This window comes from Macrobrachium rosenbergii, chromosome 10 (genome assembly GCF_040412425.1).
Source record: "Macrobrachium rosenbergii isolate ZJJX-2024 chromosome 10, ASM4041242v1, whole genome shotgun sequence".
Lineage (NCBI taxonomy): Eukaryota > Metazoa > Arthropoda > Malacostraca > Decapoda > Palaemonidae > Macrobrachium > Macrobrachium rosenbergii.
Genome location: NC_089750.1, coordinates 63902126 through 63926174, shown reverse-complemented (window position 1 = coordinate 63926174; position 24049 = coordinate 63902126). Strand labels below are relative to the sequence as shown.

The window sequence follows — 24049 nt, the reverse complement described above, 5'->3', positions numbered from 1 at the left end:
ACTACCTATAGGCTGTGATGTGTTTGCATTTAAAATTCACCGTTTCGCGATAAACAGATGAATCGTGCGAGCAAGGAACCATAGAGAACCATTCTATGTAGTCCTTGTGAAAGTAATTTGGGTTATCTTCCTTGAAATGAAATCTTATTAAATGTCCAGACCATCCCAGTGTTAGAACAGGTGTTCTGCATCAGGCTGTTATTTATGTTGTATGTATTAAACCATTTCTACAGGTGTTGTGTCGCTATAGTACTACACCTGCTCCCGTGTACCGGTACCGTCTTGCTTTAGTCTTTTGTGATATCTGGTTGTACGTACAGCTAACAATTAACCTCTCTGAATCAGACTTTTCAGTCACGACGCGAATTTCTTTTCATCTTGAAAGAAAACTTCAAACTGAGACAACGACAAAAGTTTTGAAATTAAATCTTTTATACAGTAGGGCGGTTGACCTATACAACGGCTCCAAACCGGTAACTCCACAATGGCTAACATCCGTGTTGTCATCGTCGTGGCTTCGCTGATCTTCTCTCTGTTTTGGTCAGGACTCCTCCAGGCGATTCTCCGGAACGTTATCTCTCTCATTCCTCTCCCGTACAATTACTTTCGAATCCACTACGTCGAAAGTGTACTGTCTCAAGAACCCCAGGCAGTTGATGTAATCGAGAAGACCTTAGAAGAAAATGAACGGTGAGTTTGTATATATATATATATATATATATATATATATATATATATATATATATATATATATATATATATATATATATATATATATAATTATAAAAGTAAGACAAGTGAATTTGATAAGCATGGAGAATCGCACACTAAGTGAAGATGGAATGAAAGAGGAATAATAATAATAATAATAATAATAATAATAATAATAATAATAATAATAATAATAATAATAATAATAATAAGTGCATGAGGATTATGCAAAAATTATACTATTGGGCATTAAAAAGTGAGGAGATGAATTTACGGTTTCGTGAAGAAGATCATTTGAGGGGCAGTTACAGAGGGAAAAAATGATTATGATGCGGCACCCAAGAGAATGGATAAGATAGTCAAGGCCAAAGTGCGTGAAAAAGGTAGTTGATTTTAAAAAATGCAAGAGCAAGGATGAGCAAATTCTATATGGAGCAAAGAATATGTTCTTCACAGAAATACATGCAGAAAGTGGGGCCTATGAAGACATTCTGTAGCGATGAAGTGCATATTATGGGGAATGTGTTTCCTACTATTGAAAAGGCGTTTGGCGTTACCTTGGTAAAGGAAAGCGAGGACGAGCAGAATGAATGCTATTGCTTTGTATATGTAGCATGGGAATAATTGTAATGAATGACATATGAAAAAAATTATGAGTCATAGAGTAGGTGAATCAAGAAAGGCAGCAGATGTATGTAGAATAATCAAAATAGGAGAAGAAGAGTTTTTGCGAAAACCAAAGTCGGTAATTATGAAGGGATTGCAGAAGTAACTCTCCTCTACGGAAATAACACACACACACACATACACACACACACACACACACACACACACACACACACACACACACACACACACATATATATATATATATATATATATATATATATATATATATATATATGTGTGTGTGTGTGTGTGTGTGTGTATATTTATATATATATATATATATATATATATATATATATATATATATATATATATATATATATATATATATATGTATCGAATGCAAACTCAGGGAAATGGTGGAAGTGGTTGGGGTGAATTGCTTTATGCTATATGTGTGGAGTAAAGGAATGCATGAGTAAAATGGTTAGAAATATGTACAAACAATAAGTGGTAAAAGAATTACGTAATACAGAAATAAAATGGAACTGAGTGTTTTGAGATGTGGAGCATGTGGTGAAAATGGGAGACGATAGGTTAGGGAAAAGAGCGAAAGATTCAGAATTCTGGTATATAACAGAGAAAAGGAAGATGCACAAAGTGCTGGATAGATAAGTGTTAGAGCTATTGTAAGACCTTAATATCCAAGAAGAGTGTGCGCAAGATAAAAGTGAATGTTGCTGTATACATGGGAGTTCAATAAACTACATATAAGCTTTCTGTGTAGCTATAGGAAGCGACTAATGTTATGGAAGTTTTCTACACAGTAGCTCATTCTCCATTCAACGCTAGAAATATAGACCTGTTAGAAGAAACTACTTTATATATATATATATATATATATATATATATATATATATATATATATATATATATATATATGTGTGTGTGTGTGTGTGTGTGTGTGTGTGTGTGTGTGTGTGTGTGTGTATACTAGCTGACCAACCCGGCACTGGCCAGGATAAGTCTGAATGATACCGATAAACTCTCTCTCTCTCCCTCTCACTCTCTCCAACCCTCCCTGTCTCTTTCTTCTCCCTAACACCCACTCTACTCTCCTTCTCTCTCTCTCTCTCTCCCTCTCTCTCTCTAACCCTTCCTGTCTCTTTCCCTCTCTCTTCTCCCTAACACCCCTATAATCTCTCTCTCTCTCTCTCTCTCTCTCTCTCTCTCTCTCTCTCTCTCTCTCTCTCTCTCTCTCTCTATTACCCCCTTCTCAACACCCATCCCTCATTGGTGTCATTGATGTCTTACCCTCACGGTATTCTTTTCCAGATAGTAAGTCATATGAATACCAAAATTAGGTATGGTAAATTCATAAAGTTGTAAAGCCATGTTCTACAGTCTTTGCTGATCATATTGTTTGTAAAGTCCCCACTAAGCAAGTTTTCTTTGATGACGGCCCATTTTCTTTGTACCTACGATTCGTCACGCTGGACGGGCCAGGTCACATAAAATTCAATTGTTTAAACTGTGTATGCAATTATTTATCTGTTCATCAACTGTGTACCGTGTATTTCTTCTTTCGCAGGCGTCAAGATTATACTCAACTTTAATTCTGTCTATTGTTACATCGTATATTGTACTCGTTCGCTGTATTTATTTATTAATTGTTATTGACCTCAGGTCACCCTTGCTTCCATTGTCTTCCGCGGCCTGACGCCAGTCAGCCGCTATATAAGCCACATGGACCTTGAATAAATCAGCAGTAACTTTTACCTGCTCGTTTCTTTTGCACCTCTTATAGTGGTGACCTTGGAGTGGTTCCCGAAGCCATTAGCTGACCCATACGGCGACTCAGTCTTGGCTTCAGGAGCTTACTCTCGCCCTTAGCGGACTAATCATGGTGCTGAACCAGCGTCTGGGCGTGCTGACTCTCGTCGGCAAAATCACCAGCATCATTAGCGGACTCACACAGCATGCTCCTAAGTGTGTTTTGACGCGAGTACTCTACTCCATATAAGAGGGCATAGGCGAGTATGGACGCGGACATCACCTCCCTTGTTCAATTAACCGCTGACCTCGCAGATTTGGAGGTCTACCTCCCTCCCATATCACCCGCACCCGTCCCCGCGCTGAGGCTCTCATGCTCCTCCACACCCCTGCCCGCTCCCTGCACTCTCCCCAGCCCAGCGGGCCAATCCAGGGCTGCCCTGTCCATAAAGCTGCTGCCATTTACGCAGGGGAATCCATCGGCGTGGCTCTACAGGGTTGAGAGTCAGTTCAGGATTGTGGATCTTAACGACGAGGTGCTGCAGGCCGATATAGTACTCAATGCCCTGCTGGAGGAGATCTACAGTAAGCTCGTCCCGTGGGTGTCTGAAGCATGCCCCCTTACCTACCACCTCCTGAAGAAAACCCTCCTCCAGACATGCTCCCTGCCGGTTGCCGAGCGGGCCGCCCGCGCCCTCGACCTCGCCATCAACCCGTGGCAGGATCAGAGCGTCATGGAGTCATGGGGCATGATCCGAAACCTCCTCACCATCCCAGACACCAACAGCAGTAAAAAGAAGCGCGAGATAAGCCTGTCGCGGGAGATCCTCCTCCGTCAGCTCTCCCAGAAGTCCGCACACAAATCCCAGAGCCCTACACGATGCCCCTTGAAAACTTGATCATCTTGTAAGGTGTCAAAGAAACGAGCAGGTAAAGGTTACTGCTGATTTATTACAGATCCAGGCGGCTTATATTGCGGCCGACTGACGCCGGGCCGTGAGAGACAATGGAATTGACTGTGACCTGAGGTCGAAACAATAAACAATAATATGCAGTGAACGAGTACAAATTACAATACGAAATATACAGAGTTACAATATAGATACAGTCTTGATGCCTGTGAATGAAGAAACATGTGATACACAATGTGTGACATTCGTATAAATACCATAAAGTAAAAATGATTAAAATGCGTGACCTGGCACGTTTTAGGCGTGACTAATTGAGCTTGAAGAAAACGGGAAGTCACCAAAGAAAACAAGCTCAGCGGAGACTTAATTAATGGCGCCACGAAACACTATCCTGGCGCCGGGTGGTGACTTTACAAATACTCCCAAGACGAGGGACGCGTCTGATTAATCCCCCTGTACCTGGTGGGGACGCTGAAGGGTGCCGCGGCTCCTTGAGGATAACTGAGGGGCCCCCGCCTGTGAGGCTGCTGTTTGGGCGGTCCCTTCCTGGGCGGCGGCGCCTGCGGTGGTGAGGGCGTGCTGGAGTGCGTTTGGGCGGAAGGGTGCTGCGTCGCTGCCGGGACTCTCCGACAGGAAGGCGGGCTTTAGCCGGTCTATGGAAACCCAGTCGTTCTTGCCTGGAAGTGCCAGCCGGAACGCCTTGCTGTTCCGCTCCAGCACGCGGAAGGGTCCCCTGTAGGGCTTAGTTAGCGGTGGACGGACGGCGTCGACTCTGACGAAGACGTGGGTGGCGGATGACAGCTGTGGCGGCACGAAGGTGGTTGCTCTGTCGATGTATGAGCGCCTGCAAGGGGCGAACTTGCCGGCCACGTCGTGGAGCCTCTGCAGAGATGGGGAGTGGCGATCACCCGTCACGAGCTCTCCCGGCACCACGAGGGGTTCCCCCAGGTTTGTTCAGCTGCGGATGGGGTGCCGTCGGCTCTGGGGCGGTCCTCAACCCGAGGAGGACCCACGGCAGCTGATGTTTCCAGTCCTCGGCGGTGCAGCGGGCCATGAGGGATGACTTTGGGACCTGTGGAACCGTTCAACCAGGCCGTTGGCCGCTGGGTTGTACGCTGTGGTGGTGTGGTGCGTGGTTCCCAGCAGTTGAGCCAGGGCAGACCACAGCTCGAGAGGAAAGCGGGCCCTGTCGGTTGTGATGTGGTCCGGGACGCTGGCGGCTAACCCAACTGGAGAGCAGGGCCTCGGCGCACGCGCTGGCGGTGGCTTCTTGCATGGGCGTGGCCGGGCCACCTCGTCGAACGGTCTACCACCGTGAGGAGGTATCTGGATCCGCCTGATGGGGAAGGGGCCCGACGACGTCGATGTGGATGTGGCGAAGCGGCGTCCTGGCTGTGGGAACTCGCCTACCCCGACTGCGTGTGACGACCCACTTTACTGGTCTGGCACTGCAGGCACTGTTTTGCCCAGGCTGTGGCGTCCTTTTGCACCCGTGCCAGACGAACTTTTTTGAAAGCAGTTTGGCGTGGTCCTGCCGGAGGGTGTGAGAGGCCGTGGATGATGTCGAATACCTGGCGGCGGCGTGAGGCTGGAACCAAGGGCGGGGCTGGCCTGTGCTGATGTCACAGAGCAGGCTGGGGCCTCGGGGCGAGGGTCACGTCCCGCCACTCGAGGGATGTGATGGCGGTGCGGTATGCTGGGGTTTCTGGGTCAGCGGCCTGTTCTCTGGCAAGGTCCTGGTAATCTACACCAAGCTGCACTGCGTTCAACTCGACTCTGGAGAGGGCGTCTGCTACGGGATTTTTCTTGCCGGGAGGTACCTGACGGAACAGGTAAATTCGGCTATGGCTGAGAGGTGGCGCTGCTGTCTGGAAGACCATGCGTCCCCTTGCTTCGTGAAAGCGTGAACCAGTGGCTGGTGGTCTGTGAAGATTGTGAAGGGCGTCCCCTCCAGGAGGAACTTGAAGTGCCGAACTGCGCGGTACATCGCGCAGAGTTCCCTGTCGAAGGTGCTGTATCGGGACTCTGCGGGATTGAACTTCTTGCTGAAGAAGGCGATGGGCTGGGGGGCGCCGTTGATGATTTGCTCCAGAACAGCACCGCAGGCAACGTTACTGGCGTCTGTCGTCAGCTGGAGGAGCCTTGGGATCCTGGTGTGCCAAGGCGGTTGCCTTGGTGAGGGCGGCTTCGTCAGGAAAAGGCCTGCTGCTGGCTGGGTCCCCAAGACAGGGACTTCGGTTGACCTTTTAGGACTTCCGTCAGGGGGGCCGTGGTGTGCGCGATCCCGGGGATGAAGCGCCTGTAGAAGTTTACCATCCCAAGGAACTCCTGGACGGCCTTGATGGAGGTGGGTGTCGGGAACTTGGCTACGGCTGCCACTTTCGATGTAAGAGGGCGGACGCCTGTCGGAGATACCTCGTGACCCAGGAACTCTGCTTTCTGGACGCCGAAGGTACACTTGTCAAAACGGACGACGAGGCCGTTTTCTTGGAGGCGCTGGAGGACTGCTTTGATGTGCCTCTGGTGTTCGCTGTGAGACCTGGAAAATATGAGAAATCGTCGACGTAGCAGACGCAGAATTTTAGGTCCCCAGGATGCTGTCCATAAGCCGCTGGAAGGTGGCCCGGCGTTCCTCAGCCCGAAGGTGGAGAAGGCGAACACATAGGACCCGAAGGGCGTGATGATGGCTGTCTTTGGTATGTCCTCTGGCGCAACAGGTACCTGAAAATAAGATTTAAGAAGGTCCAATTTAGTGAATATTTTGGCCCCGTGAAAGGAGGCCGTGAGGTCTTGCATATTGGGCAGAGGGTAGTGGTCGGGCTCCGTTGCAATGTTGAGCCGTCTGTAGTCGCCGCAGGGTCTCCAGGAGCCGTCCGGTTTCTGCACCATGTGGAGGGGGAGGCCCATGGACTGGAGGCTTTCCTGCAGATGCCCATCCGTTCCATCTCCGCGAATGCTTTTTCGCCTCCTGAAGGCGCTGAGGGGGAAGCCTGCGGAACTTCGCATGTGTCGGGGGCCCTTTAGTCACTATATGGTGGTATATGCCGTGCTTGGCTGGGGCCCCGGGGACTTGGCGGCTCGGGCTTAAACACCTCAGGGAACTCCGACAGAAGGTGTGCGTACTGGTGGGGGCGACGGCGCTGATGGTGGGTCTGGGTCCCGCCGTTAACGGGAGAGACCGGCAGGAGTCGGTATCGAGGAGGCGCTTGCGCCCCACGCCGACTAGCAGGCCGAAGTGCGCCAGAAAATCGGCCCCCAGGAGTGGGGTTCCCACGTCCGCGACGATGAAGTCCCAGGAGTAACTCTGGCCAAGGATGGAGATCGACAGGAGCCTGGTGCCGTAGGAGAGGATGGGGGTTCCGTTGGCGGCCGTCAGGAAGGCGGCCGGGTCTGGTGTCTGGTTGCGGTCCTCTCTGGATGCTGGGAAGACCGACTTAAAGGCTCCTGTGTCGACCAGCATCATCCTGCCGGAGACGGTGTCGCGGACGTAAAAACCTACTGTTTTTGAGGCCCTGGGTTCTTCGGCTGCCATGGCGGCCTGTCCTGCTGGCCGCCGCCACCCCCATTTTTTGAACGGTTGAACGAGCAGGGCGGCAGGCAGTTTCGGGCGTCCTTTCCGAACCACTTGTGATAGCGACAGAAGCCCGGGGACCACCGTCTACTGTGGTTCGGTGGACGTCTGTTGGCGATGGCGTTGACGGGCTGCTCTACGTCCTCTTCTGGCTGGACGGAGCTGACCGGCTGTGTGGCCGGTTTTAGCCGCTGTGAAGCCTTGACGGAGTCTGTGAGGTGTTGTGCCGCCTCTACGAGGTCCTCGACAGGCATGGTGTAGGGGTGAGCGATCTGGTTGCGTACTTCCGGGAGGAGTTGGCGAAGGAAAATTTCCCGTACGAAGCTTATCTCCTGCCGCTTGTTCGTGCCACCCAAGACTGGTGTTGACAGGAGATCTACGACCATGCCCCAAGCGTCTCTTGGATTGAGGTCGTGGCGTGGATTATTGGCAAGGTCGATAGCACGGGCGGCCCGCTCGGCGATGGGCAGGGAGCAAGCTTCGAGGAGGAACTTTTTTGTGGTGCTGTATGTGAGGGTGAGTGTTTCGGGTACCCGCGAGATGAGTTTGTTGTACACGTCCTCCGGAAGGGCGTTGAGCACTGTGTCGGCCTGTAGGATTTCGTCCGTGAGGTCCGCGATTCTGAAGTGGCTCTCCACCCTGCGCAGCCACCTCGATGGGTTCCCCTGCGTAAACGGCGGCAGCTTTAGGGTGAGGGGGCGGCCCGCGATTGTGTTGCCCGGCCGTCGTGTGTTCGGGCGCTGGTGTGGAGTTGCGGGAGGGCCTCGATGCGGGGCGGGCGCGGCTGTGATGGGAGGTAGGTAAACCTCGGAGTCCGCGGGGTCCGCGTTTAACTGCATGAAGGAGAGGATATCGCGTCCATGCTCGCTCCTTTGACCCCTTACTGGAGTGGGATATCGGCGTCAGTACACACTTTCGTGCGCCGTGTGGTTCCGCTAGTGACGCTGGTGGGGTACGCCGACGAGTCAGCACACTCAAACGCTGGTTACAGCGCCGTGTTTAGGCCGCTAAGAGCGTTTTTGGAGAAATCCTGGAGCCAAGACTGAGTCGCCGTGTGAGTCCGCTAATGGCTCTGGGGATACTCCGGGGTCACCACTGTAAGGTGTCAAAGAAACGAGCAGGTAAAGGTTACTGCTGATTTATTACAGATCCAGGCGGCTTATATTGCGGCCGACTGACGCCAGGCCGTGAGAGACAATGGAATTGACTGTGACCTGAGGTCGAAACAATAAACAATAATATGCAGTGAACGAGTACAAATTACAATACGAAATATACAGAGTTACAATATAGATACAGTCTTGATGCCTGTGAATGAAGAAACATGTGATACACAATGTGTGACATTCGTATAAATACCATAAAGTAAAAATGATTAAAATGCGTGACCTGGCACGTTTTAGGCGTGACTAATTGAGCTTGAAGAAAACGGGAAGTCACCAAAGAAAACAAGCTCAGCGGAGACTTAATTAATGGCGCCGCCGAAACACTATCCTGGCGCCGAATTGGTGACTTTACAATCTCAGCACAGCACTTGACGGATTCCATAAAGGCAACAAAGCGGGTACCAGCGCCCACACTCCCAGTCAGTGCCATCCAGCAGGAGGAGGGTGCAGGAGGTGCCCAGCGCCTCCCAACAGGTGGAATTCCCCAGGTCTTTGCCACTACCACAGGCGGATCGGCAAAGACACCCGGAACTGCCTGCCGCCCTGTTCATTCGCTGTTCAAAAAACGGGTGAGGCGGCGGCCAGCAGGACAGGCCGCCACGGCAGCAGAAGAACCCAGGGGCCCAGAACCAGTAGGCTTCTATGTCCGCGACACCGTCTCCGGCAGGATGATGCTGGTCGACAAGGGGGCCGTTAGATCAATCTTCCCGGCATCTAGAGAGGACCGCAAACGGGAACCGGACCTGGCTACCTCCCTGACGGCCGCCAACGGGTCCCCCATCCTCTCCTATGGAACCAGGCCCCTGTCGATCTCCATCATTGGCCGGAGGTACTCCTGGGACTGTAAAGTCACCACATCGGCGCCAGCAAAGTGTTTCGGAGGCGCCATTAATTAAGTCTCCGCTGAGCATGTTTTCTTTGGTGACTTCCCATTTTCTTCACACTCAATTAGTCACGCCTAAAACGTGCCAGGTCACGCATTTTTAACCATTTTTTACTTTATACGTATTTGTACAAGTGTCACACATTATGTATCGTATGTTTCTTCATTCCCAGGCATCAAGACTGTATCCATATTGAAATTCTGTATGTTTTGTATTGTAAATTGTACTCGTTCACTGCATATTATTGTTAATTGTTTCGACCTCAGGTCACAGTCAATACCATTGTCTTCCGCGGTCCGGCGCCAGTCAGCTGCTATATAAACTGCCTGGATCTGTAATAAAGTAGCAGTAACTTTTACCTGCTCGTTTCTTTGACACCTCTTACAGGACTTTGTCGTCGCGGATTTCCTGGGTGCAGATTTCCTGGTGTACTTTGGGCTGGCAGTTGACATCGGTCAGAAACGCCTCCTAGATACAGACTCCTGCCAGTCCCTTCCATTGGCAACGGTACCCAAGGCACCCACCATCTGCTCTGCCGCCCTCCACCAGTACTTGCAGCTGCTGACGGAATTCCCTGACGTGTTCAGGCCCGAGCTCCGCCAAAAGTCCGGGGCCCCAGCCAAACATGGCATATATCACCACATAAAAACAAAGGACCCCCCGGCACATGCAAAGTTCCAGAGGCTTCCCTCTCTGCGCCTTCAGGGGGCCAAGGACGCGTTTGCCAAAATGGAACGGATGGGAATCTGCAAGAAGGCCTCCAGCCTGTGGGCCTCCCGACTCCACATGGTGCAGAAACCGGACGGTTCCTGGAGACCCTGCGGTGACTACAGGCGACTCAACCTGGCAACAGAACCTGACCATTATCCCCTGCCGAACATGCAGGACCTCATGGCCTCCTTCCACGGTGCCAAAATATTTACTAAGTTGGATCTCTTAAAATCCAATTTTCAGGTACCGGTTGTGCCAGAGGATATACCAAAGACTGCCATCATCACGCCTTTCAGGTCCTATGTGTTCACCTTCTCTACATTCAGCCTAAGGAATGCTAGGGCGACTTTCCAGCGGCTCATGGACAGCATCCTGGGGGACCTAAAGTTCTGCTTCTGCTACGTAGATGATATCCTTATATTTTCCAGGTCCCACAAGGAGCACCAGAAACACATCCGGGTAGTCCTGCAGCGCCTCCAGGAGAACGACCTAGTCATACATTTTGACAAATGCACCTTCGGCGTACAGAAGGCCAACTTCCTGGGCCATGAGGTATTCCCAGATGGCGTCCGACCACTCACATCCAAAGTTGCAGCCGTCACCAGGTTCCCCGTCCACACCTCCGTCAAGGCCGTCCAAGAATTTCTCGGGATGGTGAACTACTACAGGAGGTTCATCCCCAGGATCGCACACACGGCCCCTTTGACGGAGACCCTGAAAGGCCGACCAAAATCCTTGTTGTGGGGACCCAGCCAGCAGCAGGCCTTCTCCCTGACTAAGGCCGCCCTCGCTGAGGCAACCGCCTTGGCCCACCAGGATCCCAGCGCCCCCCTCCAGCTGACAACGGATGCCAGCAACGTCGCCTTGGTGCAAGAAGTTCAACCCCGCAGAGACCCGCTACAGCACCTTCAACAGGGAACTATGCGCAATGTACCATGCAGTCCGGCACTTCAAGTTCCTCCTGGAGGGCACGCCCTTCATAATCTATACGGACCACCAACCGCTGGTCCACGCCTTCACCAAGCAGGGGGACTCGTGGTCCTCCAGGCAGCAACGGCATCTCTCGGCCATTGCCGAGTTCACCTGCTCCATCAAGTACCTCCCCAGCAGGAAAAACCCTGTGGTGGACGCCCTCTCCAGAGTCGAGCTGAATGCGGTGCAGCTGGGAATCAACTATGAAGACCTTGCCAGTGAGCAGGCCGCTGACCCAGAGACCCCAGCCTACAGCACCGCCATCACGTCCCTAAAGTGGAGGGACGTGCCCCTTGCCCCCAGGGGCTCAAATCTCCTCTGCGATGTCAGCACCGGTCAGCCCCAGCCCCTAGTGCCAGCCTCCCACCGCCGCCAGGTATTCGACATCATCCACGGCCTGTCACACCCCTCCAGCAGGACGACGGCCAAGCTGCTGTCAGAGAAGTTCGTCTGGCACCGAGTGCAGAAGGACACGAGGACCTGGGCGAGACAGTGCCTGCATTGCCAAACCAGCAAGGTGGAGCGGCACACCGAATCCGGGGTAGGCGAGTTCCCGCAGCCAGGGCGGCGTTTCGGCCATGTGCACATCGACGTCGTCGGGCCCCTTCCTCCGTCAGGCTGGTCCAGATATCTCCTGACGGTGGTAGACCGCTCAACAAGGTGGCCCGAAGCCACGCCAATGTAAGAAGCCACCGCCAGCGCCTGCACCGAGGCCCTACTCTCCAGCTGGATCAGCCACTTCGGTGTCCCTGACCACATTACGACCTGTCCGAATTGTGGTCCGCCCTGGCCCAGCTGCTGGGGACAGCTCATCACACCACCACGGCCTACAACCCAGCCGCCAACGGCTTGGTCAAGCGTTTCCACAGGTCCCTGAAGGCGTCCCTTATGGCCCGCTGTACCGCCGAGGACTGGAAGTACCAGCTGCCGTGGGTCCTCCTCGGGTTGAGAACCACCCCCAGGGCCGACGGAGCCCCTTCCACAGCCGAGAAAACCTACGGCGAGCCCCTCATGGTCCCGGGCAAACTAGTGACAGAGGATCGCCACAACCCATCGGTCCAGAGGCTTCGCGAAATCGTCGGCAAGTTCGCCCCCTACAAGAGAACATGTACCGACAAGTCAGCCACCTTCACGCCAAACAGGCTGGCCTCCACTACCCATGTCTTCATCAGAGATGACGCTGTCTGCCTGCCACTGACCAGGCCCTACAAGGGGCCCTTCCGCGTGCTGGAGAGGAACAGCAAGGCATTGCTGCTCGCACTCCACGGGAGGAACGATTGGGTGTCAATTGACCGGGTCAAGCCCGCCCTCCTGGAGGAGGACACAACCGCCAGCACACTGCACCCTCCACCGGCGCAGCCACCACCGCAATAGGGCCCTCGCAAGAAGCGGAAATGCGGCCACCCCCAGAAAAGGCTGCCCACACCCACATTCAGCCACCCTCACACACAGGACGTCCCTCCGTTGTCCTCATGCAGCCGGGGCACCCTTCAACGCCCCAGCAGATACGCTGATTAATCAGACGTTACCTACATCTTTGAGGGGGGAGTATTTGTAAAGCCATGTTGTACAGTCTCTGCTAATCATGTTGTTTGTAAAGTCCCCGCTAAGCAATTTTTCTTTGATGACGGCCCATTTTCTTTGTACCTACGATTCGTCGCGCTGGACAGGCCAGGTCACGTAAAATTCAATTGTTTAAACTGTGTACACAATTATTTATCTGTTCATCAACTGTGTACCGTGTATTTCTTCTTTCGCAGGCGTCAAGATTATACTCAACTTTAATTCTGTCAATTCTTACACTGTATATTGTACTCGTTCGCTGTATTTATTTATTAATGTTATTGACCTCGGGTCACCCTTGCTTCCATTGTCTTCCGCGGCCCGACACCAGTCGGCCGCTATATAAACCCCATGGACCTTTTACCTGCTCGTTTCTTTTGCACCTCTTATAAAGTTACTAAGTCTACAGGCATAACCAGCCCCATTTCAGAGAAGCCCTTCCAACCCCAACCCCTCAGGTGTCCTTTGGTGCTAGCAATGTCTTACCCCAACAGTGTTCTTTTTGAGATAGTAAGTCATATGTATACCAAGTTTGGTTGAATTTGCTCGATGCATTTCAAAGTTATGCTGAAACATACATACATCCATTTATATATATATATATATATATATATATATATATATATATATATATATATATATATATATACAGGGTGTTTTGAAATTGGAGCTGCCCCCACCCCCTCTACAGCATAAGCTAAAATTGATATGGACAAAAACAAAAATAATTCAGAACAGGTATTTATTTAAGTTTCTCTCTGAGTATTTAATATTTTGTGTGGCCACCATCTGCCTGTACCACAGCCTACATTCTTGAGGGGTATGATTTCAGCAAATCGCAAAAAAGCTGAGACTCAAACTCCATTTCCCTGAGCACTTCGGTCATCTCTCTTCGCAGGTCGTTGAGGCTTGGTATACCATCATAGTTCACTGTGCGCACTTCAACACGATCCTTTACGATACTACCAATGTTTTCACCCACATTAAGGTTGGGGGAGCTACCTGGAAATTCACTTGACGAGAAGAAATTGATGCCACTGTTTCAAAGCACCTCCTGTGTCTGAAGAGCCTTGAAACATGGTGCCTTATCATGCAAAGATGTGACTTCTTCAACAGATAACATAATTTCAGGATCTTAGAGGAAAGGAAATACACCACCAGTAAGCACAGTTTCTCTGAAGTATTCGCCATTCTATGACTGTTTTTTTTTTTGATGATCCACATTAACTCTTTGGCTGTGAAACAGAGAAAAACTCCCAAACATTCAGGAAATTTCACAACTTGGCGATAGCACTCGTCATTGCTGACATCATCCAACTTTGCAGCCCAAATGATGTCATTTTTATGATTTGGCTTCCTGACTGTGTAAATGAGGAATTCGTCTGATGCGGCAACATGGAGAAAGTCAGCTTCTTTAAGAAATGAACCATAAAACCATGCACGGTCTTCTCTCTGTTGCTGAGTGATGTTGGGCTTGCTGATAACATGAAATGGCTTGATACCAGATTTTTTCAACTCAAGATATACAGCACTATAACTTCTTCTCTTCTTTCCCCTTTTTGTTTCTAGTTCAAGCTCCAATTTACGTAAAAAATTTCTTGGTCTACCCACTGCCTCAGCTATGATGTCTTTTGACTCCTGAGAAAGGACTTCAGGCCTTCCAAGATTCTCACTCTTTTCACGATGACAGTCATATGGATTTTTGTTCCAGTTGCTTTTAACAAAAGATTCATCTCTTTTAATGTATTTAGCTATCCAGCAACATGAAATGAAGGATGCGCCAGCATCCCTGGCCTCTCTGAAGGTTATAGCCCGGATTCGGTCAATCCATCTGATTTCCTCTGCATCGTCAGCCATGGCTGTATCTAACTCCATCATTCAGTCTGAAAATACAAGAAATGTACAATGAAAAATAGCTTAATAGAAACTGAAAATAATGTACTTGGAGATAGGCTATAGCAGAAAACTTCATAACTTTCCATTTGTTCTGTGGAGGAGCCCTCTAATTTCGAAACACGCGGTATATATATATATATATATATATATATATATATATATATATATATATATATATATATATATATATATATATATATATATATATATATATATATATTTATAAGTTTACAGTAACGTCATGTCGACTAGAAAAGCAAGCAACCTATTGTGTTAAAAAGCTGAACCTAAAGGTCTCATTCAATTACAGGAAAATGCATGAGCAGCTAATGAGCGTCGTGAAATTAATGGAAGATTTGGTTTCGTCGTCAGAAATGGATGGAATGTCAGACGAGGAGGTAGAGACAACTTTCGGTCATCTCTACGACATGGTTAGTTTCCTTATGTAGTCTATGCTGGCTTGTTTCTTATCTTCCAGTAAACTATTCGACAGCCTGGTGGTTTCTTCTTCTTCTTCTTCTTCTTCTTCTTCTTCTTCTTCTTCTTCTTCTCTGTCCATAAGGAAATGCCAATAACTAGCATCCTTCCCACACTAAAATGTCCTTTTGTGAAAAAGTGGGAAACAGTGCAAAGACATTAACAAATAAATCACCAATGATTTAAGGCTCACCAACCATTCAGTTTTTATAAACAGGTACTTCAATTAAAAAAAAAATACTAAAAGTAGTTCAAGTTAAACTTATGGCTTTTGTTTTGTCACCAGTTTTGGCATTTTGAGGATTTTTTTTCGCAAAATATTAAAAAAGAGTGCTCGTATGATATAAGCGTAAGTGCTACGTAGGACATCAAGGGTTTTTTTTTAAAACAATGTAGGTCTCATTATGAGAGTGTTCTGTACGTTATTGTTTTTGGTGTCCTCCTTTGGTATTGTTTTTCATACTGACTTAATAACACTAATTATAATATCCTGGAACTTCTGATTTGTTAGTACTAATAGCCAGCATAAAACATACCTTAGTTTGCTGATCTTTGTTCTCATTTAGTTTAGAAAAGAGTTTTCATAGACGGAAATATGCCTTAGGTAACCAGTAATATTCTTATTATGTTTTGTAGTGAAGAAAAATTTAAGACACAGGAGATAATTTGTGGTTTATTTTCTTTTAAGTATGTACGTTATTATGCTGATGTTTCATTTGCTAGGTATGATAAAAGCCCAAGAAATAAATGTGCTTATTTTCACACGAATATTACACAGACTGTTTACAGCAAGTGTGGCTCACTAATGCCATATCATCAGCTATCATTAAAAAAAAAATGCTCCAGCATTTTTTAACAATATTACTCCATGAGAAATTCTCACCTCAAGCTGCACAACATCTATTCATAGAGCTGACAAGTATTCGTTCTCTGTGGACGAAAATGACGAACGAATTAGTTCCATGATAATAGCTTTCTCTAAATAATGTGTCATCCCATTTACTTCGCATAACTAGGCCCATAATAACGTACACCAGTACAACGAGATCTCTAACATTTGGTTCACTCGGGATTGAGAGAGAGAGAGAGAGAGAGAGAGAGAGAGAGAGAGAGAGAGAGAGAGAGAGAGAGAGAGAGAGAGAGAGAGAGAGAGTCTATAATATCAATAGTTAACAGCATCATAAAAGAATTATAGCTTTATATCTGATTATATCTGTTTAAGTAACGTTATAGATATGACACCTTACAACACACAGGCTACTCTTAAACATTAATACTTTACAACGGTTTTCTTTTTTATTTTTTTCCCTTCCAGTTTCCTGTGATGGATAAGTTGTTTGAAGAGGTACTCCAGGAAGAATATGAGATCAGCTCCGTCAATCCAGGAACTGATTACCACGAGACACACCGTCGTTATATAGCTATGAAGAAGGTACTTGAGAAAAAGAGAAGTGCCAACGAGGCAATTAAAAGTGATGAAAGCGGCATAAGCGATACCAGCTCTTCAGGAGATGATACCATCGCAGCAGAGGAGCCATGACCTACGTCTTCATCTCTAAGAAAATATCTCGAGCTTTATTGCTGTCTTTTTCATGGATAATTGCATAAAGATGCGTTCATACCTTTTATATGATTGATAATACTGATGTTATCATAATTAAAGCTTATTACGGGGTCACAAGGAGTTACTATGTCCCTTCTGAAATTCCCCAGTTGTTATAAATAAACTGATAAGAACTGATAAAAAGCGTTTCTCTTCGTGGCCTTGGCCTTCGTGATATTTGCGGGTACTTGTTATAATTTACCGTCAAAATTTAAGACCTGCATTGCAATAGACCATGCCCTGTACTATCTGCTGATGAAAACTCCTTTGGCAGATATATGAATGATCGTATTTAAAACAACCAAATTCCTCTACAAAGTTCATGAGGTACAAGTTATGGTACGAATCAAGGCATGGAATTAATAGACCCAACAAAAACAGTCGTAGCCAATCTCTCCCTCACTGACCTTGCAGGAGAATTTCATAATGTACAAATAAATGATCGTACTTAGAAAACATTGTAATTTCAAGCTATTGGCTCATTTAAAGTGCTATAAAAAGTTGTAAACTGACCATCGAGGATATATAGAGCTGGGGAAACCAATACAGTGTTGGAGAACCGAACCTATTAAACCAATCGCTCCCGCAAGGAAATTCATCTTGTCGTCAACAGGTGATCCCTCTCTGATTATTTTCGCACAGCCCCTTAAAAAGTAATTAATTCATTGTAAGTGTAATTTGTAAACGAAGTTAACGTCATGGGAAACCATGAAATTAGGGCTACAGTTGCTGGGAAGTCGTGAAAACTGGTGACATGCCACATGGTTACAGTGAGGACCTTTCGAAGTGTCTACCTTAAGACTGAGCCACAGTGTCGTGACAGGTGCTTAGCAACTGTCCGAGCTTTGTCAGTCTATTTTGAATTTTGTGTAGTTAGTTGTTTGTGCTTAATGATTAAGTTTCGTCCTCACCACGGAACCTGTGCACTAGATTAGATACTGCCTATCTAGGATGTAGCAAGTAGGCTAGGCTAACCTAGAGTGAGTTGAAGCCCGAAATAGGCCAAGTCTGGCTCTTAGGCCTATAAACTATAGTCCAGCTATGAATGGCTGAGACTTTCCTATAATTGGCTGCGTTGACATTTTCCCATCTTGCCATAGGAAGTTTTTAATCCTAATCCAAAAAGGTACACCTCAGGATTAGGCCTAACCTTGAGGTTAATGTTAGGCCTAATCCTGAGAATGGATGTATTCGAGCTTACTGTCCAGCCATTTGATTTTCCTTACAGGTGACTTCAGTTTTAAGGCCTAGCCCAGGCAGCTATACATACATTTAATTAAATTTTGTATTGAGCCATATAAAAACAGAATGTACAAAAAAAGTATATCTTAGTTTAACCAGACCACTGAGCTGGTTAACAGCTCTCCTAGGGCTAGCAAAGTCCAAGGCTAATACTTGTATAATGTTATGATGTTTGTGTTTTGCTTTTGTACTAATGAAAGGAGTGAGGTAATAGGCAATCCCCTTTTTACTGTGACCTGCAGTCACTTTGCTTAATCATCCATACACAAGGAAATGGCAATGCCGCTCTAAAAAACATCCCAAATCTTCCAAATTATCACCCTTATATCCAGAATGCCATAGTGGTGTGAATTAAAATTCACTGTTACTGGTATTGTTTTCTAGCAGATTATCATCATTGCTGGAAGTATCAAACCATATGGGCAGTAACCTACTTAGCCTAATTTCATTAAGGATATGAGGTTAAGTGTTTCATCATTGTTGTGGGAACTAAACATGTGATTTTGTTTTTCTCTTAACCAAAAGCCTTGGTTTCTAAGTATAGCAACCTTGTATTATTTGATGGGTATGAGCAGTAGAAAGCTTAAATCAAAAGAGCAAATTGTCCTAACAGTAGTGGTGAAAAAATGTGATTCAAGTTCATGGTGGGAAAGTTTGTCATATAGTTACCATTAACAGTGCTTTTAAATAAAGAAGTGTTCTTTTTGACATTTTATTGGTCACTAGTCATTGCTTAAGCTCTCTGGTTTTAGTACAATATCAGTAAAGATTTCTATCAATCTGATTTTAGGAAGCTTTAAATGGATATAATTGTTCTTAGAAAATTTTTTTTAATCATGTCGATATTTCTTTTTTATGTGCAGGTTAATTATGAGTAGAAGTCTTAGTTTCCCGCGAACTCTTCAGTGCTGGAATACAGTGAAAGGATGTATGGGTATACATCACTATAAATGGTATCATCCACCCCCTCCTGTACCAAATGCTCATAAGGTATAGTAATCTCATGCCCATGAAATGACTTAATTTGCAATGCAAGAGTTAAACTTTTGATATGAAGATCTTTTCTGACAGTAAGGTTTTTGAAGCTATGGAATTTGTACTATTGATTATTTACAATCCCTTGATATAGTGAATACATTGACAAGTTTTGCAGTTCAGTGAATTATGGTGTTTTGGTGACACTATGAAATTTATTCTTTTCCTTTTAGCAACTGATATATGTTCTTAAATTTTTTGCTGGGACAGTTCATCTTGCTTTGTTTTGCAGTGTCCTGTATATAGCTTGTACAGTAATAGATAACTTCAAAGTTCATTACTGATACTGTTACTCTTTATTTCGTTTGTCAATATTACAGGGCATGATTGTCGACTTACGTTCAGATACTATCACAAAGCCCACAGACGGCATGAAAAAAGCTATGATGGATGCGCTTCTTGGGGATGATGTATATCGAGAAGACCCCACAGTATCAGGTATCTTCATTGCAGTATTTGAATAACATTAGCCTTGGTGTTAATGTTACAAATGCAATATAGGTGATAGTAGTTATTGGTTGATTTTTTAAAGTAAGGCAATTTTTTCATTTTAGTAAAGGATTAATGTGAAGAACATAACCATTACGGTATAGTTCTGAGAAAGTATTAGAAGTTTAAATGTGATCATGCTGGTAAATGTTATTTCTAAATTGAACTTATATAGTTCTTAGTATTTCAGTATCATTTCTCTTGTATCTTAATTGCAGTGGATATTTATGCTATTTATAGGAAATCATAATCATAAAAGTATTCAACAGAACAAACAGACATTCGGCAGGAAAATTGCCTAGGCGAGGTAGAATTTGATTGGGTGCCAAGAAAACCAGAGGTTGTTATTTGTTCTGTATGTTATTATACCTGGTAGTAAGTGTATGAAAATTAAATTATTTTAATGATTAAATTGTAACTTTTAATGGAAACACATGAGGAGACATCATGTACAGAAACAAGTATGTAGATTAATATGAACCTACAGAGTACTTTATTGAGTAACAGAGGAAGCTATCTATGACTGCAGAGAAGTACATGCTTGCAAGGCTAGTGGGTCTGGGTATGCCAGACAAGGTTCAAGCTACGGGTATTATAGAAGGAAAGTGTTTGTTTGTAGGGCAAAATCACAGTGTCTGTAGTTGGACAGCTAGGCAGCTTGAGGCCCAAGGGAACAGATGAGAAAGGCAGAAAGCACTGTAGTTAGAGACCAGAGGGACAATGCAAAGAACCTTTAGTATCAGCACTCATGCACCACACCAAACACATCGCAAGCTGTATCCTTCTTAGGGGGTTAAGTTAAATAGCTTGACCTTATAGCAAACTTATGTTGAAGCAAAAAGCATCCATTTACCCTGTCTAAAGGGTGTATAAAAATCTATTTTATAGTACATTGTGCAAGATGTCTCACCAGTGTGGTTTTGGAAACGAGAAAAACTTTGGCAAGGGGAAAAATAAACCAAGGCAAATTTAGCTTTGTGGTGTAAGTAAAAGGATTGAAGTTATACTAGAGAAAAGTTGCTTATTAACATGATAAAGTATAAGATGAGGGATAAACATGGAATGAAGAATAGACATCAGATTGATTCAAGCTACATTTCTGAGAATGGGGGCATCAGGTTGGCACAAGTTGTTCAACAACTGATGCCTAGAGATGACAAGTCACTCACCTCATGGGTGCTTTAGGACTCCTCTGCTACAGTTACTAGGTGAAGTTTCTCACTTTTATGCAATTGTACGTGATGTCTATTGAAAGAATTTGTCTTTATGAATGTACTGAAATGCAATTCTTTTCACACTTTTTTACTATTAGCATTCAGTGTTCATAACCTTGTTTTAATGTGCTTAAGCTAGGTGCAACTTAGCTAATGTACATACTATCAAAGTCAGGAATAATAATTATTTTATTCATTTGATTAGGAAATTTATGCATTTATTAATTAGTTCTTTGTACTGTAATTACCTTTTAACATTTTTTTCGTCTTGCTTGCAGAGCTGGAACACCGTATGTCTGTCCTAACAGGGAAAGAAGCTGCCTTATTTGTACCATCAGGTACCATGGGAAACCTTATTGCAGGTGTGTTATATATATATGTAAACCAGTCTTTACCTGTGTATGTTGTATATTTGACTTTTATTGTTTATTGCTAATAGTAATTAAGCTGTTTCATATTTATGAATGAAAGGCTACTTCATATTGATGGTGCATGAGTGGTGTTATTGGAGAATTGGAGAAGCAACCACACCGCTTACTGTTGTTTTGTCATTTTCCTGTTGGTCATGCTAACAGGCAGACTTTCTGTGAGGGACTCTACACCTTTTGGTTTGTTTATGTCCTCATTTGTCATTATTTTGATTACAGTGAATGTCAGTATCTTTTTCAGTTTATGTTCATGTAAATTATAGTTCACTGGTCATGGTTGGTCAGATCAGTTTCAGGATCCAAAATGTCTTATTTATAGTTGTTATTATTATTAGGTTGGTTAGCAAACAACTGATGTAAACAGTGGTAACTAGGAAGTGACTTGGCTGTACTGGAGGTAGCCACCTCTCTCGTTAGTGCTTTAAAACTTGGTTAGTGAAGGGATAACAGTAATAAACCACAATTAGCAGTTAAATACAGTTTTGGTGCTTAACCCTAACAACACTCCAGGATCCTAGCATCCAGCCATCAAGATACCTAAAAAGTATTCTCATGGACTGTAGAAGATATATGATGTAATCTTCCTGATCTTTCAATTTTTCATTTTCATTTAATTTTCACAATCGAGAGACGGCAAATCAGGTGGCATATCTTTTAGGTTGAGCTATTTTTTTTTTTTTTAGAAGATATCAGTCTTTAGGATTATTTAGATCAGGATCAGGCCCATGTTGGTAAGATATCGCTACTCCTGGTTTTCTCTTTCCTTTTCTTGCCCCCTGAAAGAGGTTAGGAGAGACCCAGGACGCTTTACTTCATTCTTCAATGGCAAAAGAGGAGTCCTACACTGTACCTTATATACTCTGATGCCCAGAGTAAAGGTTCTTCATCAAACAAGACTTCGTGTGTGTACACTGGATCTCCTTTGCCTTTATCTCTTAAAAATAATTCCAGTGACATAGAGGTACTCTGGTGGCAGTCACTTCATGTTAACACTAGAATTTGATGATAACCTTCCAGTTGGTGCAATGATAACCTTCTAGGACATTTGCTTGCACTCTGTTCATGTTGCAAACCAGGCAAAAAATGCCCCATAGTGGTCTACATATTTGTGGTATTACTGCTTAAGTTTTGGAAATAAGTTATCAGATCTGAGACTAATCAGATGTTAATTTAATGAACCTTCATTGCCCTCCATAAGTCCACCATTTGCAAGTGAGGTGGTCATTGCTTGCTTAAGACATCTCCAGTTGCAGAGAATATCCTTGGTAGTTACTATCAGGGGTCTAAAGCATTCTTATTGTGGCTGTTAAAACTGCTTTCCAGCTAATCCTGTCCTTTGGGCTTATCAGAATGTCATTTCTTCTAAAGACTATGTCTTTAGAACATTAATTGTTACGACTGAGTACTCTAAAGGTAACAGTGATCCCTTAAGAAAAAACTTATTTATCAATCACTTGAAAAATCAAACTAAGTTCGTCAGAATATGTGTGAGGTATAAAAAATTAAACTAGAAATCTTCTAGAGTAAAAGGGCATCACTCCATCAAAAAACTCTAACTGTTTCCCTGGTCTTAATTCACTTTAGCAAAACTAAAAGAACAAAACATGTTTATCACTTTGCCTTATGCACACACAATCAATCCTATTCACTGGTGATCAATAAATGAAACACTGTTTTCTAAAAATGTTAAATACAAAAATTTATTTTCAGATTCAAAGTTTATAACTAGAATTCACAATTAATTAGAATTCACAATCTGAAAAATTTACTATTAGTTGAAAATAACACAAAACTCAATGAATTCTTGAATTAAATTATGAAACAAAACTAATTCACAAAAACTTTATCAGGAATTTAAATTAATCAAGTAAAATTTAAACTATCAAGAATTACTCAAGATTTAAAAGAAAATCTCAATAAATGAAATCAAGTATGCAATGTTAAATTAAGTATGCAATGTTAAATTAAGTATGCAATGTTAAATTACCAAGAAATATTTACAATGCTATGTAAATAAATGTTACATCACAAACATAAATACCTTACACAACTTGTGAAAACCTCTGTAAATCACTTGCTGCAGCTGCGTTACACAATACACACTTTTTTACCAGGCGCCGTTACGAACTAAATAACTTTGCTAAATTCAGATCTCAAAAGTTAATGTTAAAAGTGACCACAAAAATTTACGTTAAAAGTAATCTCTTCCTAATTAGGAATGAGAGAGAGAGAGAGAGAGATATGGAACCAAATCGACTGGTCTTAGAAATCAGAATGAAACAAATTTTAGGACTCCAGTAATACGTGAAACAATTACATGATGTCATTAAAGCATTTTGGGTACGAGATACAAAAGTTCTAGAAGCAGGGAGGTGACGTCATTAAAGCGTTTTGGGTAGATACAATGGAGAAGCTTCTAGAAGGAAAGTTACGTCATCCCAGCAAAACGCGTTTTGAACGCATCTTACAAAACATGACGTAATTGATCAGGACACGTATTCTTTCTCGCAAAGTGGCGAACGCGACTCAAACAACGCATGCAACAACATGAAATAACTCGTCTTGAGCCCGTATGGGACGAATTGGCGTTTGTTTTGCAAATCTGTCATCGCTAACCCAAAACAAAGCGTTCCCTCTTATCTCAACTGATGACAACTGAAATGAAACAAGCCTTTGGTGGACACACACACACGTGTTCACATACTACGCTTTTACCAAGAAAGATATTCGTTCTAAATTACGTTACTATTAAAATTATAACAACAATTCTAAATTACGCTATCAAGTAATCATT

General features: G+C 44.8%; 2 protein-coding genes across 11 annotated transcripts in view; both read left to right on the top strand.

Moving 5' to 3' along the window:
* Positions 1–343: 343 nt before the first annotated feature.
* LOC136842710 (uncharacterized) lies at positions 344–16991 on the top strand. The gene is made up of 3 exons (XM_067110413.1): positions 344–690; positions 15078–15198; positions 16560–16991. Exons 1-3 carry the CDS (start codon positions 485–487, stop codon positions 16782–16784), a joined length of 552 nt encoding a protein of 183 aa, XP_066966514.1. The 5' UTR covers positions 344–484; the 3' UTR covers positions 16785–16991.
* Positions 16992–16993: 2 nt separating this feature from the next.
* Positions 16994–24049, top strand: part of LOC136842708 (uncharacterized) — a 45465-nt gene continuing 38409 nt past the window's right edge. Inside the window, exons 1-4 of one of the 10 annotated variants that reach the window (XM_067110412.1) lie at positions 16994–17460; positions 18953–19079; positions 19445–19562; positions 21106–21189. In XM_067110412.1, coding sequence (XP_066966513.1) covers positions 18960–19079; positions 19445–19562; positions 21106–21189 — 322 coding nt within the window. In that variant the 5' untranslated portion in view covers positions 16994–17460; positions 18953–18959. The other 9 variants (XM_067110405.1, XM_067110410.1, XM_067110407.1 and 6 more) reach the window with 9 other exon arrangements.